Source organism: Aplidium turbinatum, chromosome 4 (assembly GCF_918807975.1).
Source record: "Aplidium turbinatum chromosome 4, kaAplTurb1.1, whole genome shotgun sequence".
Lineage (NCBI taxonomy): Eukaryota > Metazoa > Chordata > Ascidiacea > Aplousobranchia > Polyclinidae > Aplidium > Aplidium turbinatum.
The window spans coordinates 40,155,881-40,175,377 of NC_137475.1; the positions used below are offsets into that span (position 1 = coordinate 40,155,881).

Below are 19,497 nucleotides of genomic sequence, written 5' to 3' on the forward strand. Positions count from 1 at the left end.
TGATGAAAAGTTGCTTTAACTAGCTTGATAACAAGAAAATATCAGCTGGCAAAGTCTAGTGTTTTATCAGTTGTAGGAGTGGTGAGCAGAAAATGAGAATAGATTGTTTATTAATTTGCTTTTGCGCTTCCGAGCATATGATTGTATTGCTTGCAGGAAGATTGGCGCACTGCAGGCCTGCGTTTGTATGAATAGCTCACACTTAATTGTTACAAGAACATTACACAGGCTTGCATACTGCTTCAAATGTTGATTCGATTTTTTTGTATCGCTGCAGGCATGTACAGTATAATAGGCTATTAACTTATTGGTGGTGTCCCAAACCTTTAAACAAAGTGTCTCAGGTAACATGCTACTGACTTCAAATTGAAACAAAAAAGAAAAATTCTCTCGCAAACAAAGCGTATTTGAGACAATAACACAATACAAGCACAGAAGAGAAAAGCATTTGGAGAAAGACGCAAATAATGCATAGCATAAAAAGATTAATCGCTGTATGCCTTGACTACTTACAGATTACATTTTGTTAAATACTCTTTATAATATCTACTGCATTTCCCCTTTCCCGTACGTTGCAAAATTGACAATGGAAAGTTGTGGACAACAGTGCTTGAAATGGTTGATGTTTGCCTTCAATCTGCTATTCTTTGTAAGTACATTTTGTTAAATTCAGGAACCGTGGCTTTGCTTTTGTGTTTCATAGACTTATAGTGAAGCAGCTATGTACGTTATTGATTCCTTATTGTAATACTGTAGCTTATGCCACTTGCTTAGAAATAAGACGTTGACAGTTGTTACCGTGGCAATGTTTTTGCTGATTTCGGTTGTCAGCACGTCAAATTGCTTCAGATTATTAGACTTTTTTCTCCTTATGTTAGTACTATAGCACTTACTGTTATCGCTGCAAAAGCATCAACCACAAACATTATCTAGTGGGCTAAACTTGAAAAATATTAAACAGCTGCAGTTCTCTAGTTTAGAATTTTGCGATCTTCTAATAGAAGATTGACAATGACCAGCTAGACCGGCAAGAAGCCGCTTCAAGTTATAAATTACCTGAATACTGAAAAGTTTGGGTGTTCATCAGGACAATTATCGTTTCTAGCACTAGTTGCTACGTTCATCTGATGAAATTGAAAGTAAAATTAACAACAAACAAGATGGTTTATTGCTTCACTGACGTTTCGCGCACCATGACAATGCGCATCCTCAGAGCGAATAACATACACATAACAATAACAATACAATAACAATATAACAACATAACAATATAACAATATAACGTCACACCACCCTCTTCAACACAAATTATCTATTCCCAAAACACTTTACAACCGCGCCAACAACTTGGTCACCTCTGCAAAGAACAAGAAAAACGAAAACAAACAAATTTATAACACTTTAAAACTTAATGGATTTCCCAAGAAAATGGCAGAACGGCACACCCATTTCTCGACCAAACGTCAGGTCAAACAAAGCAACAGCAAAACTTATAACAGTTTCACCACCATTCCATACATACAGGGAGTTTCTGAGTCGATAAGACGAGCATTGAATCGCGCCGGAGTTAAAGTCGCTATGAAACCATTTCGAACCATCGGCAATATTTTATCACTACCGAAAGACCCCACCCCTTTTGACAATAAATGTGGTGTTGTTTATGAAATTCCTTGTAATGATCGTGACGCAGTTTATATTGGCCAAACTGAACGTAGTATAAATTCCCGGGTCAAAGAACATCGCAGAGCTGTCAAAAATATGGAACATGAAAAGTCAGCCCTTTGTTCACATATGTTAGAAGAGGATCACAAAATTAACTGGTCAGAAACAAAAATTTTGAAAAATGAAAGTAATTATTATCAACGCACCACCGCAGAAAGTTGCTTCATCAACATCACATCCAAACATTGCAATGTACTCAACCGGAACGACGGAAACCTTTTACCAAAACCTTATAAATCACTATTGTCTCGACATGCAGGCTTCAAGCCTACTTAAACACAGTTAGAAAAGTCATTGCAATCTAATTTTGTCTCGAATTTCTAGTGGTCTTCAGTGCTTCGAATTTATGTTTATTGTTGGAAGTTTTTACGTAATTTAACGTCGAAAGTAACCGCACATCATTAGCCAATCTTTAAAAACATTGTGTTCTATTTCTCTTGCCTTCAATCGCACTTTTTCTGTTGGTCGTCACCGCTTCGAATTTTTATGTCTATTGTTGGAAGTTTTTACGTAATTTAACGAGGAAAGTAACCGCTCACACATTATTGGCCAATTTTTTAAAATATTGCGTGTTTTATTTTATTTTTTCTTGCCTTCAATCGCACTGCAGTATATAACCTGGTGAAATTTTATTTTGTATGTTATTCGCTCTGAGGATGCGCATTGTCATGGTGCGCGAAACGTCAGTGAAGCAATAAACCATCTTGTTTGTTGTTAATTTTACTTTCAATTTCATCAGATGAACGTAGCAACTAGTGCTAGAAATTATAAATTACCTGTTGGAGATTTTCGCATTTTTGTGGTTACGTTTGTGGGCTACCCGAAGAAAGGCTTCATGACATTCTTAAAAGTAGATACAAGTTATTCTTTTCCTCCAGCTATGGTACTATCTACCACCTGTATCTCTACTATCACCTGTAGGCTAAAGATTAGGCCGACAATAATGTATACAAAGCTATTTTTATACTTCCAAGATATGCGGGGGTGTATTGTTGGGCTTGGGAATTTGGGTTTTAGTGGATGGGGCTTCCTTCATGAGCATCGTCGCTACCAACACAATTATCTTCAACGCTGTGTACATCATCATCGCGGTTGGAGCCGCTCTTGTTGTAATTTCGTTTTTGGGATGCTGTGGAGCTCTTAAGGAAAACAAGTGTCTACTTGGAACCGTAAGTACAGATTTACTCTTTTGAAAAGACACAACTTACTAGCAAACAAATTTTCCCGCAGAGTTATAGGTAGGTTCTGATGGACCTTCTGATGATCTCAATATGGGAGATAAAGCCTGTTACGGTATTTTTTACGTATACTTTGTATTTTATGTAATATTTTCTATATTTGGTGTAATAAATTTACATTAATTTCTATTTAATAATATTCATAATATCATCATCATATATTATTATAGCCAGACCCCGTCTTACCCCGACATCCGGCAGAAGGTTATCATAATATTGTATATTATACAATAACTATACATGGTACCATTATACGTATTACAATAAAAGCCATAACAAACAAATATTATTTCATTTAGTTCTTTGGCATTGTTTTGATTATATTTGTCATCGAGATCGTCGGAGCTATCCTTGCTTTCGTCTATTATCCAGTCGTGCAAGATGCGGTGAAAGGAAGCATTGCAGGATACAATGGCACTGAGGCGGGTGACGAAGTCATTACATCTGGATGGGATACGTTGCAAGCCCTTGTGAGTTATTCAAGTATAAGCCGAATTTGGACTATGTTCGCTTTAAACGAAGCGTACATGTAGTTTTGACATTGTGGCCCAACTCCTGATAGAGCGCATTAGACGATCACAAAATGAGAAAATGTAAGCAAGGTTTAATTCTGAAAGTTTTTACTTCCCGGCTGAGAAAGAAGCTTTCTCTATTAGGTTTTGGCAGTATTTCATACTTGTGGAGGCTTTCAACCATTGACGCAGGCCCGGTCACCGAGACTGACAGAGCGAAGTTTCTGCTGGGTATTACAAGTGTTTTTGTCTATGCTGTAGGCCTACAGTATTTCATGTACGAGGCGCCGCTGAATGGAGAGCTGTAGGCTACTGGAAGTGAATTACTCAAGCGCACCCTGAAAGTTCTGTATAGAATATTTATTTGGAGATCATGATGAATGCACTGAGAGTATGTTTACTGTAAGTTTATCAAAATAAACCAAAGCTGTGAGAATAGCGTTGGCACAACAGATCAATGAACATGTGCATTCATACCTTAAACGTTTGTTTAGCCTATCAATCTACCACAGTAACAAAAAGAAAATTTATGAACTATTTTTTTAACTTTAGTTCCAGTGTTGTGGATTCAACGATTCAAGCAACTGGGTTGATCTATCTACTCGTTTTCCTACTCCCAGCGGTGCCGAAGTGCCTCTGTCGTGCTGTACTCGAGATATCGTCAGCCTGAATGGACAAATCGTCAATGAAGCCGCTTGTGAAAGCAGGCAACCTGGATCTTTTTACAGCAGTGGATGTGAGACAAAGATTCGAAATTACTACTGGTCAGTTGGGGGAGCTGGAATTGGCATTCTGTTTGTCGAAGTAAGTTGCGAATTGCACAGCTTTGTATAGCATAGCCTATGTAACATGTCTACACCTACAGGCTACAATCCTACATAGGCTAAGCCTTTGAATAATAAGTTAGGTGAGTTTAAAACAGAAATATTTTGAAAATGTGGTATTTCGAAACCAGGTTTTGTTTAACGCAAATTTTTTTTTGTCTTTGTTTTGTTTTAACATCCAAACAGTTTCGCTTCAAAGCGAAAACTAATGGTCGTCTCAAAATACGTAATAGCACTGGAGAACGCAAACCGTGCAGGTAGCCTTGCAACAGGTTCTTAAAATGTTTTTTTATTGTCAAGGCTTAACCAAACAAAATATTCTTATTCCCACAGCGACGTTTTGTACATTTCACTTAGTAGGAGGAATTGATCTGGAAACCTGCAAAAGTTACTTTGGTGATAGTGTGTGTATAAAGATTCGTTTTATAGGTTAACCTCGTCCAATCAGTTTCATGTTTGTCTCTTTAAACCTACAGTAGTTGCAAGGTTTTGTTCTTGCTCTTTGCGTACCAGTGAACAAAAGCAGTTGACAAAAGGCATATTTAGTCTGAACAAACATGGTATCTGGAAAACTACTAAGTTTTTTATTACGCCATGTGGGCGCAGTGCTTTTATTGCGGTCGAGTACATTTCGTCACTTTTTCAAGTGGTGACCAAACGATTACAAAATTCCTTTTCATTAACAATACAAAAATTTCATTTTATTTTCCAGTTGTTAGCCATGATATTTGCTTGCTGCCTCTACCGAGCCGTTGGAAAAGATGAATATGCGTAAAAGACGAATAGCTGTACCCACAAAATAGTGATGACTTTGAGTGCTTTTTGAAAAACGTTTTTAGTTTGAAACTCTAATGGTGGAATCTTTGCTGTTCTAGTGTGTTACACACCTTCAGTTATGACGATTCCCGTCCACATTTAAAAGATTATTATCTGCTTCGATAAACGCTGGTCTAATACTTTTTTTTCTTCTTTAATTGCTGTAAATTTGACATATGTTTATTACTAAAGGTAACACGCAGTCTGCTGGTGCGATGCCGAAAAGTTTAGACATGAGGGTAACTACAAAAACAACAAATACGAAAAAAAACAATTATACGTTCTTGGTAAGCTAAAAATAAAAACTGAATCTCCAGAGTTGTGCTGCATGTGGAAAAGGCAATATAGCGCTTACTGTGTGTTATCACAATGAGCACACAGTGAAATGATTGTTGTTTTAAGATTTGCAAATACTTTGAGTCAAGTGTGCGGTATTGCAACCCAACTGTTGCCAACTAGTTAAAACTAGCAATATTTGGTCCCAAACGCCCAGATACACCATTGAATCTTACTATAAAGAAAAAAGTGCTGCAATGAAGACAGCATCTTTATACTATCTCTGAGAAAGCTTCCTTGAGAGTTTAACCATGCCAGTTTTGCATACGTAGAGGCTTTAAACCAGTGACGCAGGCGCGGTCATCGAGGTTGACAGAGTGAAATTTCCATTTCCGATTGTTGTTGAAGTGTTTTTTGTCTACGAATTATTCTATCCACCACAGGTTCCACTGAATGGAGAGCTGTCCTTGAAATGCGTTGCTTAAGTACACACTCGGAGAGTCGAACCATCTTCTTGTGTAACGAAAACTTACTTTGCCTCATGCATTTTTACTATTGCATTTTTCACAATTTTGATTACGGTACAGTTATTACATATGAAAGCGTTTGATGTTTAGTTTCATAGTTCGCAAAAAGTACAACATAGGCTTTACAGTACATACAGTGTACATAAGTTTCCATTATGATGATCTTTTCTTTTGGTTTTGGTATTATTGCTACCCATTTGGTTCTATAAATTGTTTTGAAAAGCTCTGTCTTCAGAAATAATCATAGTGTAACGAGAAGTCTACCTTTATCAATATAGTATAGGTTTAAGTCTTTTATTTAATTTCATTTTAAAAATTGCCAGTTTCTCTTCATGGACGCGTCTGATGCAACATGTTTCTAGTTCAGTCATTTTAGATAAAAATATAAAAACAAGATAATTTGGTTATGGTTATTCAGCTTGTGATATGTAAAATGTGCTTAAACTTAAGAAGGAAATGAAGTATGATGCAAATTATTTTTGATTCGACAATGGTTGATGAGAAAGTGTATTGTATTTTTACTCCAATGAAAATAATTTCGCTGTTGTGCTGGATTTTGATTTGAAAATGTATTTCACAAAATGAGAATCCGTTCCTTGCACAGTCTGATTTCATTTAGAGATTCTTCATCTATAAAAGGGCGTTCATGTTCAGTTCTGGTTTTATTGCAGTCAAATATCACAGCATTTGATTTCCGAGGTTTAATGACATTTTTTTTTTTTTTTTCATTTGATACTTTGTAACTTTATGCCTGCTACAATGTTGATATAGGGGAGAGAGGGGTTAGTTGGAAGGCGGGGTTAGTTAAAAAATGATCATTTTTTAACTCTCGATAACTTTTTTAAATATTTACTGCCAACATGTGAAGTAGTTTATAAAAACACATAATCCATGTTAGTTTCGATTTGTTGAGTCAAGGTATACCTGTTTGGCTGACAATTTTGTATTTTCTTACTTTCGAAGTAAATTTTTTGGCGTATTGAAAAACATCTTATGTGTCGATATCGTTAAAGATAGGCAGAAGTTTTTTGGTGTGTGTCAGCTGTAGGTGTTCTACAACACTAAGAAATAAACAAATTTTAGTCGAATGCACCATGCTTGAAAATTTTAGGAAAATAGTTTGTCATGTGCTAATGTGCAAATGTCATGGAAAAAATAGTATCCAGTTCATTAGTTGGCATTAAACTGACGTTTTTCAACTAACCCCAGAGTCGATTGTATGTTTGTTTATTTTAAATTTTCATTAAAAGCTGAATTGACTCAATACTTATTTTTGGTTGTATGATGGAGGACACCATAGATGATAATTTAAGCCGCTTTAAGTTGTCAAGTAATGCACCAATTGTTTTAAATTTCACTTAAAAAAAAAACTTTCCGACTAACCCGACTCTCCCCTATGTTTGATTACAGTACATTGATTCTTAATTAAGCTTTCAAACATGTGAAGTTTGTTTTTGTAAGGGTTGATATACGTTTGTCAGAATGTCTGATACACCCATATTTTTGCAACAACACCTGTAGGTGTTGTTGCAAAAATATGGGTGTATCAGAACACAACAACACCTTTTTACAGTACATTGATCCTGTTCATTAAGAGGCTACGATGATTGGAAATTTTGTTAGCTTTTGTCTGCATATAATAAACTACGACAAGGAAAAAATAGAACGGTCCTATGTACTTTTTCATATGCGACAGACGTATTAAAGTTAATATTTTGTTGCTTAATTAAATTTGTTTGTAGAAAATGATAATTGTTTCATTCTGTTGTCTGACAAGTGGAAATGCTCGTAAACACAATTTTTTTTGTCTGAAATTGTATATATATTTTCTCAGATCACGACAAATGTAGACTACACTTACCTTGATAAACCAAAATCTGATGGTGTACAGTAAAATAAATACACTTATGACGTATGTCCTTGTGGAAAACATTCTTTCAATGCCACAGTTAATTAGATTAAAGAAATCACTGACAGGGAGCGCAGTTTATTTCATCTTGTTTACGAGAAATAATAAAAAGTATTGCCAGTTGTTCTATAAAGTTTCACCTGAGATATTATGTTTGCTCGTGTATCTCTTGAATAGATCAATGCTACCTTTAAAACACCAGCAATAGAAAGATAACAAAAATAAAAAAAACTATTAGATGTAGAAAAAATTCAAGCTAAGCAGATTGATTCTGGACATGTAAAATTTGATCAAAACTCTGTTACGCTAATGAGCCTACCGCCTTTGACAGGAGTGTTTAGGAATGCCGCGGCATTGGTTGGACAGAAAAGCCTTGGAAGTCTGAAAACGTGCATAGATACTTGTTTGGGTGCTGAGGTAACCAACATTCGTTGCAATCACGAGCCCAAAACATTTATTAACCCTTTACAGGCGGCGAAGACTATCTCTCGTTATTTGTTCGTGATTTTTTTGTATATTGTAGTTTTTAGTCTAACTAAGAAGATTTTATGAAAAAAATTTAAAAATTTTATTTCTTTGTTTGTTTTTTATTATGTTCCCAAAATGGGAACGTTGGCATGTAAAGGTACCAAAAAATATCGTATCGTGTTTTGTATTTGAATATGACGTAAACTTGGGTAGCCTACTTTATTCGATACAATAGCATTGAAAAAGACAGTAAACCAAAGTACACACATTTAAGAGATCCACAAACAACAAATGTACTTTCTACCACTGTACTTTCTACCATGTAGCGTACTTTCTACAACTACCCTGTCACTAACTTTATTTGTGGTGGTATGGGACACTGCATAACTTATGCGTCGGTTTTCGCATTTTGTGCATTGCAAACTTGTATTTTTTATGTTCACTACACATCTTCCTTGTTACGATGATACAAGAAAATGATTCAACGAGTCGAATCGCGCGGTTACAGACGGATGTGCAGTAGGTTCCCCAAGTCGACGCTTAGGTTTCTCCACTTCCACCAATGACCGAGCAATCTCGCACCTGAACTAAAGGTTGTCTTCAGAACATTGATTTACGTGATTATAAAAACAGAAGGCAGCTACAATTGAAAGGTCGATAATATGGGCGAAAAGATTCCATCACCATTTTTTCGTTCGAAGTCGTGGCTGGTAAGAAGAAAGCAACTTGTCACATTTTGTTTGTTTGTTTATCTTTATCCTGCATTGCGGGAAAGCGGACTTGAGCGCTATGCATCGGTGTACACCTTCCGACGTACACCTGACCCACGCTGCAGCCGACGACAATGTCTGTTTACGGTTGTCTACTCTGCTTATGACTTAAATTTGGAACTACCCATTACTCGAAATCGATCACTGGATAGAGGCAATTATCGTAAAGTTTCTTGCCCAGAGAAACAACAGCAGGTGCGGGTGGCTGGAGTCGAACACGCAGGCTCTCGACTGTGAGCCCAACGCGCTAACCACTCGGCCACTTCTGCCGACAACTTCACATACATTTTTCTTATACATTTTTCTTACACATTTTTCTTATAGGCTTGAAAAGGGCTATATGACTAGCCGAAAACGTTCGCTTGTTGTTTTTTGTTTTTATAATGTTAAATGTAGTGTTGTTGCTTAGTTATGTCTGTTTATGGTTTAAAAGAGTTACCTCTCTACCCAAATTGTATAACTTCACATACATCCACACCCCCCACTCCCTGATTGTAAGCAATCAGAAATGGTTGTGTTACTGATTTTTCCTTATGTTTCACTCTTCGTTGAACTGTTTTGAGTTGATGCTACACCGCATTAAGTGCTTGCAATAGTGACAGCACAATTATCGTTCCATCTGGCACAAATTACAATGCCGTCTGATCAGTAATCATATTCTCCTCTAGGCTTTTTCTGGAAGGTTTCCTTACTGGAGAGAGGACAGGAACCGGTCCTGTTCTCTCTAATTGTACCACATGCTCTGATGTTTTCACTTTTCTCCAGCAAGATCAGGAAGTAGTTGATGGCTTGTGAAAAAATTGTCAAAGAGAATAATACGTTGGTCTTTGCCGGCAACACATGACAGCATTGTCTCAACTACGTGTGCTCCCAAAGGTTCAGCTTTTCTTTCATCTTTACCGCAGTAGATTTCGAAGTTGTAGGGATAACCATCGGAGCTACACAACATCCATAACTTGTAATCAAACTTTACTGGCTTTCCTTTTATACATTGTTTTGCACTGTGTAGTCCTCGATAAGGAACCATCGATTTGTCAATGCTTAGTAACTGGTGAAATGAATGTAGCCTACCAAATTGTTGACAATTTGACCTTAGCAGATCTAACAGCGGCAGTACCTTGGCCAGTTTAAACTGAGCTAGATTATGATTGTCAGCCAGGTGCAAGTACGTTTTTATATAGCGAAAACGGTCTCTGCTCATGGTCTTAGAAAATAGCGCTGACGCCGTCAATTTCATTGAGAGTTTACGCAGTACTTTACGCCGTGAAGTATTTAGGCAATTCGCGCTAACGCCGTCAATTTATTCCATTGACGCGTACAACACTGATAGTATGCCAATAAGTTTTCTCATATCAACCTCATTAACTTTGAAGTTTATCCTATTTTTGTCTCTCCTTGTATATAAGCTTGTTTGCTCTACGAGTAAAGAGAACATGTCATCAGTAAAAAACAGAGAAAATTTCTCAAACATGCTTTTCCCTCCATGAGCTTGAACCTTATCGAATGGCTGCAGTTCTTTTGGGTCACTCAGTGATGCTTTGTCTTTTTTTCGCCATCTGCAAGCTCTTTCCGTTCCTTCGATAGAAGTCATAGAAGTGTTTTCTGCGATCAGGCTGTGAACATATCAAGCTGTGACAGCATCAAGCTGTGAAAATGTTCTCTTGATAAATAGCCTATAGTGAGAACTTTTTTGAGATAAACTCCATTATTTGTGTACCACATGTTGCCAACGTTCCCATTTTGGGAACAACGTATAAATTTAATTATGAGAAAAAAAACGTTAAATATAACGAAACAAATGGTAGGGGAAACAAGTTATTAGTATTAATCTCACATAAAAAACGCAAATATTTAAAAAAAAAATTTGATTTGTGTTTTCGAGAAGCACATTTTTTCGAAAGCTGAAAAATATGATTTTTGACTAAATCCATCGCTTTCATAAAGGAACAATTTTGCAAATAATAATTTCTCAACAAATGCATCTGAAACAATAATCATTCAACAACAATATCCAAAACAGAAAATTTTTATATGAAGTCTGTGTTAAGCTGTGCGCGACTTCAACCCCATGTTCCCATTTTGGGAACGTTGGCGTGTAAAGGGTTAATCAAATGTTTATGCAATATGGTTTTGTAAAACCCGATCTGGATCCTTTGAAAAGTCCTTTGTTTCTGATTAAATTTGTTGTTAATGAATGGTTTTCAATGACGTTACCAACTTTGCAGACTTTCTCAAAGAAGATCTTCTTACGTTTTTCACGTAACTCTAGATACCGTGCCATTGTGACGCACTGGATTGGCACGACACAATGCTTCATCAACATACGGACTTCAGTAATAAAGCTGATCTAGCTACTGTAGACCTAGTTTATGAAGGCTTAAATTGGATTTAAACCATGTTAGTTACCGCAATTACATGGCGTTGATGTGAGCATTTCAAGCACCAACATTTAACGTAGCCTACAGAAAGGTTTCTAAATCAAGTTTAGTCTAAATTAAAACTTAAGTGTTTAACTAACGATCTTTATCTATCGCTCATTTCACAATTTTTTATATTTTTATGGAGGCTTTGCTTAGTTAACATCGAAAAAGTAAACTTTAGGACGTTTTAAAAAAATAATTTGAACAAGTCGGAAATTTCTGCAGACAGTTAAAAAATAATAACATTTGGTTTGTGTAGGATTGTTGAACAATACGAGGAAGCTAAACATTTAACCACTTGGGACAGCTTCTATATTTTTGTGTTTTCCGCAGTTTTCTTCGACAGAATATGAATAACAGAGCAGAAGACTTGCCAGTAAGGATGGGACACGTTGTGCAGGTCTAAATGCCATGGAAGTTATTAAACCACGACTAGCTTTGGATGTGTGTGCAAATTAGATAAAAAAACACTTAATATTTGGTTTCTTAAATCGACGTAGGAGCATGAAAAAATTGACAAGAACTCTGACAATATAATTGGCAGTCGATCTTCACTATCGGAAACAAATTTTCTTGAAAATTATTTATTTCCGTAGCCTATGTTCCGGAATTCGGACAATCATAATACAGTAGTGTTCCAAAACAGTACGACATTTATGTTTAGTCAACGTTTCGAAAACTGTAGTGTCTTCGTTTTCAATGCTATAAAAATTTGTAGCAATAAAGAATGAAGACAGTGCATTGTTCGAAACGTTTTCTTAACGTAAGTTTACTATCTACATTTTAGGCACTTGCTATTTTTGAGATTAGATTAACCAGGTGTTCCAACCATTTTGCTCCTAAGACCAACATTAGTTGATAGCAATTAGGTCAAATTAACTAGACCAGGCTATTTTTAAATTTCTTGTCTTCCATGCAGATCACTAAAATTATTTAGGTTGCTGATAAACTGTCACAATTTTTGAAAACATGAATTACGGAATGGGAACCGGGCTACGGATGGGAATTATTTTCTTCAGTTTTCTTATCTTTGTAAGTTTTTATATATAGCCTAAATTGAAAACATCGATTTCAGTGTGGGTAGGTTTCTATATTCGACATTTCAAGTTCAACCGAACTAACTAAACGTAAAAAAATCGAAATGTAAACTAAAGTTTCAGGAATTCCTTCAAATCTCATCGACCACCAACCGCGCCAGGAGAATTTAAATTTATAAAATCTCAATTTAGTTTTCTTTAAAGGAATTGCAGCTTAGACTAACCATGGACTAACATAGCCTACCATGCCAAAAGTCTCTCTAGAATGAACGACCATAACCATAACAAACCATATATTTCTAACTTGATGCATGAAGCTAATACCATTTTAAAATTGAGCTTTCCTCATAACTCCAACCTGGTATACGTGCTTTGTTACAGTTGGGAGGGGCAGGCGTGCTTGGGGCGTCCGTTTGGACGTTAATTACTATTGGAGCGTTTCAAAACATCATTGGAGAATACGCTGGTATTTTTGTCTCGGTATATCTAATGATCATCGTAGGTACTGTAATGTTTCTGATCGCTTTCTTTGGGTGTGCTGGAGCGATGTTTGAGAACAGGAAGATGCTTTTTGTGGTAAGTTTGAATTTTTTATTTTACTCTAATACTCCATTGATTCTCAACCGTTACACCAATACACGTTTGCTTCTTTTTGTTGTTCTTATTGGCACCAAGCAAGTTAGACGACTGTTTTTAAATGCATGACAAATATTTTGCAGTACTGTGGACTTTTAATCGTATTCTTTCTAATTGAAGTGGTTGGTTCGGTTTTGGCTTTCGTTTATTATCCGCTTGCTCGTGATGCTGCTCATACTAGCATGCGTCAATATGACAACGATTCCCAAATTCAAGACGGCTGGGATACAATACAAGGAGTGGTATGTAGATTATTTATCAAACGATGACGTTTGGACTATTTTTATGATATGAAAAGGAAGTGGTAGCATGCATCAGTGGCATGCAACCTGTGGCTTGTGAAAAAGTGGTACCCGGTCATTTGGTCGACAGGACGTTTGGTCGACAAGACATTTGTTCGACAGGACATTTGGTCGACAGGACGTTAGGTCCGCCCCGTTAGCTCAGTGGTTACGCGCCGGGCTCAAGATCACGCGGCGCTGGTTCGACTCTCGGGGTGTGCGTTTGAGCAACGCATTTCAAGACTGCTCTCCATTCAGCGGCACCTAATGAATGGAATAATTTCTCGGCAACAAGACTTCAACAATCGGAAAACTTCACTTTGTCAATCTCGGTAACCGGCCCTGCGTCAAGAGCCTCTACAAGTATGCGAACAAGTACCAGGAATAACCTATCAAGGCTTTGTCAGTCCGAGGATAAAGATTCAAAACCAACCAAACCAACCAGGTCTACAGAACGATTTATTTTAGGGTTAGGGTTAGTTAACTAACCTTAACCCTAACCTAACCCTAACTCTAACCCTAACCCTAAAATGAATCGTTCTGTCGACCTAACGTCCTGTCGACCAAACGACCGTACACAGAAAAAGTTGAGATGTTAAACAGATCCTGTCCATGGAAGGAACTGTCCTGCCGAGTATTTTTCTTTTAAAGAAACACAATCTCATTCATTCCGGGTAAACTAGTGCATTGTGCAACATCTTGGCATTCTAAATACTATTTTTAATATTACAATACCCAGTGGCGTAGCTAGGGAATGTGCCGGAATGTGCCGCCCGGGGCAGATTCAGATTTTGCCGCCCCTTCAAGAAATAGCATGTGAAAATGAAATGCGTTTTTTTATCAGATTATAATCAAAATCAAAAATTGTAGTCTAAACGTGCCGCCCCCAGACATCCGCCCGGGCGGTCCGCCCCCCCCCCTAGCTACGCCACTGACAATACCCCTAGGTTTGAAAAGCAAAACGATGTTAGCAACGACGTTTCTTGGAGCAAAACCAAAAATACATTCTTCACTAACAAACTTACTTCGAAACGTAATCAAGTCGAAACAGTTTGTATCTTGTTTTTGAAACAGTTTTATTTTGAATACTTTTGGTTGAATTTAACTCGTCAGTTTTTAAAACACAATAAGCAAAGCCGATGAACCTTGAAATTTATGGCAGTTTCTGATATGGCCTAGTGTTGCCATCAAAACAAATTGAAGTTGGTTGGATGTTGGTATTGTAGTGTTTTTTCACACACACCTAAGAGCGAGCAATAAAAATACAAAAAACTTTGAAAGCCTTATTCAAGTTCAAAGGCTCAAAGACGAGAAAGTTTAGCATCTTGACTTTACGTCTTGCTCTACTCAAGTTGATAGCGAACAAAGGTCCTCTCTATTTTGGTGCAAAAGCAAACGGAAAAAACGCGAAAGTCTTACATGTTAAATACCTTTTTTTAGTAAACAGTTAACCTCCTGAACTATGGAAAACCAATCTTATTTTTGAACGGCTACACTGAAAAGCTTTTCTTTCGAAAAATATACTTTCAATCCACTATAACAGTGGTTCCCAACTTTCTCAGTCTTACAGCACCTTTTTCTAGACCTCTGCTGTGTTTGTCATATATTGTTTGTTTTCGTTGTGATGATCAGAAATAAAAACAAACTGAACTGAACTGACCGCCACAAGTTTCAGAGGTCGTTCCTCATACTATCGCATCATCTCTTTTCTGGGCGTCCACGTAGACCATGCTCTTCCACATCTAGGGATTGAACCTTATTAGGCCAAAAGCCCTCTTCCATTTGTTGTATGAGGCCGTACCAACAGAGCCTTCTCAACGGAAGGACTTCTTCTACTTGGTAGATGGCAAGCCTTCTTCTCAATTATTTACTTGATACTTTATCTGCCATTCGCTTAGTCACTATAGCATAACAAAGCCACAACAATAGATGGGTTCCACACTAAGAATTTGTGATCACGAAAAGTCATGCAAGTTATGACAAAAAATTGCCTTTAATGGTGTCAGAAAAAACAGTTATGCATAAAATTGTTATCAGCAACAATTATCCTAGTTATTCATCTGAAAACAGATAAAAAATGAATATGAGTGATAGATCGTGGCACCCCAGCATTGTAAATGGCACCCCGGTTGGGAACCACTGCACTAAACATTTAAACCGCTGTCGATTAGTTTTTGTAAGCAGATACATGTTTTAGTTCTCCAGTTCACATCGCGTTTGTTTACACTTCTCAATTGGGAAATATAAAAATCTACCGTATATTTTTGCAATTCTTTGTTCAACACCCCTAAATGCTTTCGTTCCGTACGGCTATGGTGAACAATTGTTGGATTTAATACGTAGGTAGAACTAATACTAGACCATCGTGTCTATGAGCGGTTACGCTGAAACTTTTCAGACTTGAGGGCAACTCATTTTTTTGACTTACAGCATTGAATTTTCTACTGTCAATCCACTAATAATTAAAACAACTGCAGTTTAGTTTGTATAAGTGGAAGCATATTTTTGTTTTCCAGTTCACACAACTTCTGTTCACACTTTCCAACATTTTTTCAGCTGGAATGTTGCGGAGTAAACTCTTATGCTGATTGGAAGCAACGTGATAGCTACCCGGAGCTCCCGTATTCTTGTTGCATTGATAAAGTGGATACTTGCAATGAAGATTCCAACACAAGATTTGTTTTGGGATGCGATAGTTTCGTTGAAAGATTTTTCGTCATTATTGCCAGCCTTGGTTTTAGCTTGCTGCCTATTCAAGTACGTTATTTTGAAAAATTATGCAAATTGCATCATTAGATTTTTTAGATGATTATAAAATAATAATCGAGGATGAGTTTGAACATATTAGGCTATTTAGTAATTTTTTATACCACATTTCAAATCTTCAAAGTCTTTTCCGTTTTGCTTTTGAAAATTCCCTTTTAGTCATTGTTTTGCTTAACAAACTAGACGAATTGTAATTTGTTTTTCCAATTCTCTCTTGGTCATCTAAACCAAGGTGTCTCAAATCACAATTTACCTTTTTGAAATTGTTTCTGTTATGAAACATAAAATGAGTAATTATTGGACGGTAATATTCCAATAGTGAATAGATCTTCTTGCGGTGCTGCGTCAGTCGTTCGAAGTTCTTATATGCGGAAATAAAACAACAAAATACGGGCAAAGCAGCTTGTTTTCTAAACATACTTTAGAACAAAATTGTACGAAAATGTAATGTAAAAGAAATTTTTAAGTGTCTCGAAACGTATCTCTGAAGCATTTTGACAGTTTTGCTTGCATCGTCACAAACAATTGCTTTTTCGTCAAACTTTTCCAGAGGTACGTTACCAAATGCCTTCCCTCAGATTCATATTGGCTGCAAGTAAATAAATATTCCAGGATGCGGCCGATTTTTAGACAAAATCAATAATTGAAAATTACTCAAAGATACAAGCTTTTAGTGGAAAATAAAGATACAAAATGGATGATTTCACTATTTCAAACACTGGCTGCGATTATTCACGTGTGCAAATATAACAGTGTGGTCTAGAATTGAACAGTATGAGGAGCTACGTTATCAGCTCACAACGACCATGATAGGCCTATCGACTTGATTCTTGTTTCCATGGTCTCATTCGTGTCTTTCTTGCAGCTTATCACGGTCGTACTAAGTGGATTCGCCATCAGAAGATTGAGCGGACGATAAAGAAATAATTCCGTAATTTTTTTCCCGTACATAATAACACCAACTCAAAGGATAGCGGAACGGCAAACAACTTTAATTTGCATTATTTGAGCAACTTAGTATGCACATGTTACTTTGTTTTTTTGTCCGCTATTGCAACTCTTCCACTGTTGTACTCTAGTTAAATAGGTTTCCGTTTATAAAATTCTCAAGTATTTTTAGAATCTGAATATCGTTTTAGGGGGGGGGGGGCATGGTCATGTTTTTAATAGTAGGCCTAAGCATATGAAGCAGAGTAACGTCACCAAATTTAGCATAATTGCGTTTATTTTAGCATTTACAGAAAACAAAAACTACATTACCAACAAATCTTCATGAAAATTTTTGACATCCCAGCAGGATGTCCTCTTCAGGAAGTACAATTATACAGTGGCTTCAATGTAATTAGTATTTTATGTAAGTGAAACGTAAATATGTCAAATTCGATTACGTTACTCGGCTTCATATGCTTATGGTACAACAAGACAGACTTTCTACAGACGTCTTATCATTTTCAATAGCAATATATTACTGTAGGCCTGGGGTGGGCAACCTTTAAACAGTCTTAGGCCGTAAAATGTCGTCAAGGATTCGAAAGGCCGAAGGCTATTAATTTGTTATAAATAAATTTATTGTAGAAAATGTTATCCTTTGACTGAAAAATCATCTTTAGAAATCATTATTCTGGAAGTTTTTCGTATACTTGTGTAGCCTACTATTGTACAGTTTATTTGTAAATCGTTCCCTCATGAGCCTAACTGTTATGATTTTAAACGTTCTGATGAGGGCATTTAGCGGTGCATTTTTGCCATGTTCGCATCTTTTGATTTCGTTACACTTCACTCTACGCCAGTGATTTTTAAACATTTTTGGACTACGGTATACGGTACATCAACGTATTTTGGAATCTACTCCCGCACATTCATTGACTTACTCCGTCAATCTTTTTTTTCGAAAACGCTGTTTTTACCAACCTTGTGATCGAAACTGCTACGTTGAAGATACTATAGCCTACAATTTATTAAATTTAGCTTCATTTTAATGAACACTTTTAACCATCAAAATCATTTACTTTTATCTTAATGTAAAAGGTGTGCCTAGTTTTTCCGGCAAATAGTCTTAATTTGTGGCTTGACAACAGGTGGGAATCATTTGATGATCAAGCGATTGACGTAGTTAATTTCGGTTTTTATGTAACACGAAAGCACATGCTCCCTTCAAAACTAATTTGGCATCTCGCAACTTTGCGATACAGCTGCAACATTCAAATCACCATACTTTTGCGACACACTTGCGACCCTCCGACGGCACACCAATAGTCTATGCTGCTGTCGCACCCAGTTTGGGAAACCCTGTTCTTCGCCGCCGTAGGCTCTTGCAAGCAGAGTTGTAGGCATATATATAAACCATCACTGCAGACAGTGCACACCGTTTCGGCCTTCCGGCCTCCTCAGTGCAGTAGGTAGGTACACTGGGTGTGGCCACGGAGATATATCCCTCCGTGTGACGTTTTCCCATTTGTGGGAAAACGAAAACAATTTTCAGAGTTGAAGCGAATATCAATGGAATGCCATGACATTATTTACTAAATTTCATATGCATGTGAAAAAAAAGCTTGTAAAAATTTCTCCATATAAAATTTTGTCGAGCCATTAAACGACAGTGATTAATTGAATCATAAACATGGTTCAAGGGATGGTTCATTGTCTATTGTTTAAGAAAATCAACTCTTTACCAAAATGGTGATTAATTGCTGTACGATAAAAAACAGTGACTAAATCTTATCAAGGATTAAAGGTAAAATAATTGATTTTTAGAAAGGCGAAATAAACGTTTACAATCCCAGAGGCCTTCATAATATCCAGTGACGTTCGGTGGCTTATTAAACCGTTGGGAAAGCAACTTGGAAATATTCTGCAGCAAGGTAGTAGGTACGAAGGGCGTAACCGTCGGGCGAAGCACGAAGGCGTGTTGCCTAAGGCAACACTTCCAGCGGGGGGTCTGGGGGGCCTCCCCCAGAAATTTTTGAAAAACACTTCCAATTTGGTGCGCTCTGAGAGCATTTCCGAAACAAATAAAAAATAAAAATCTGTCAAATTGTGCTTCGCCTATGTCGTGATCATACATCCATTTAATGTTTAGAAGTCATGAACAATCTTAATTTTAACGTTGCAGGACCAAAATCCAGTGTTAGACATGGAATAATAGTTGTCTAAATATTTAATTCGTCATGAATGTTCATTTTCAGATATTCAGTTAGACCTACACTACAAAAACTAACACTTAGGCCTAAACATTACAACCGCAAGCAATTTGTACAAAAAGCTGGATAAGTTTGCCTCCTGCGTATAGAAGCTT

General features: G+C 36.9%; 2 protein-coding genes across 2 annotated transcripts; both read left to right on the forward strand.

Annotated features, from left to right (window-relative positions):
* Positions 1–518: 518 nt before the first annotated feature.
* On the forward strand, positions 519–7,830 carry LOC145768518 (tetraspanin-18-like). Its single transcript, XM_082580027.1, has 5 exons — positions 519–649; positions 2,697–2,891; positions 3,260–3,430; positions 4,025–4,276; positions 5,009–7,830. The coding sequence occupies exons 1-5, from the start codon at positions 587–589 to the stop codon at positions 5,069–5,071; spliced, it is 744 nt and encodes a 247-aa protein (XP_082436153.1). The 5' UTR covers positions 519–586; the 3' UTR covers positions 5,072–7,830.
* A 4,569-nt stretch (positions 7,831–12,399) lies between these two features.
* On the forward strand, positions 12,400–19,216 carry LOC145768768 (tetraspanin-9-like). Its single transcript, XM_082580357.1, has 5 exons — positions 12,400–12,514; positions 12,901–13,095; positions 13,239–13,397; positions 15,993–16,193; positions 17,068–19,216. Exons 1-5 carry the CDS (start codon positions 12,452–12,454, stop codon positions 17,119–17,121), a joined length of 672 nt encoding a protein of 223 aa, XP_082436483.1. The 5' UTR covers positions 12,400–12,451; the 3' UTR covers positions 17,122–19,216.
* The last annotated feature ends 281 nt before the right edge of the window (positions 19,217–19,497 follow it).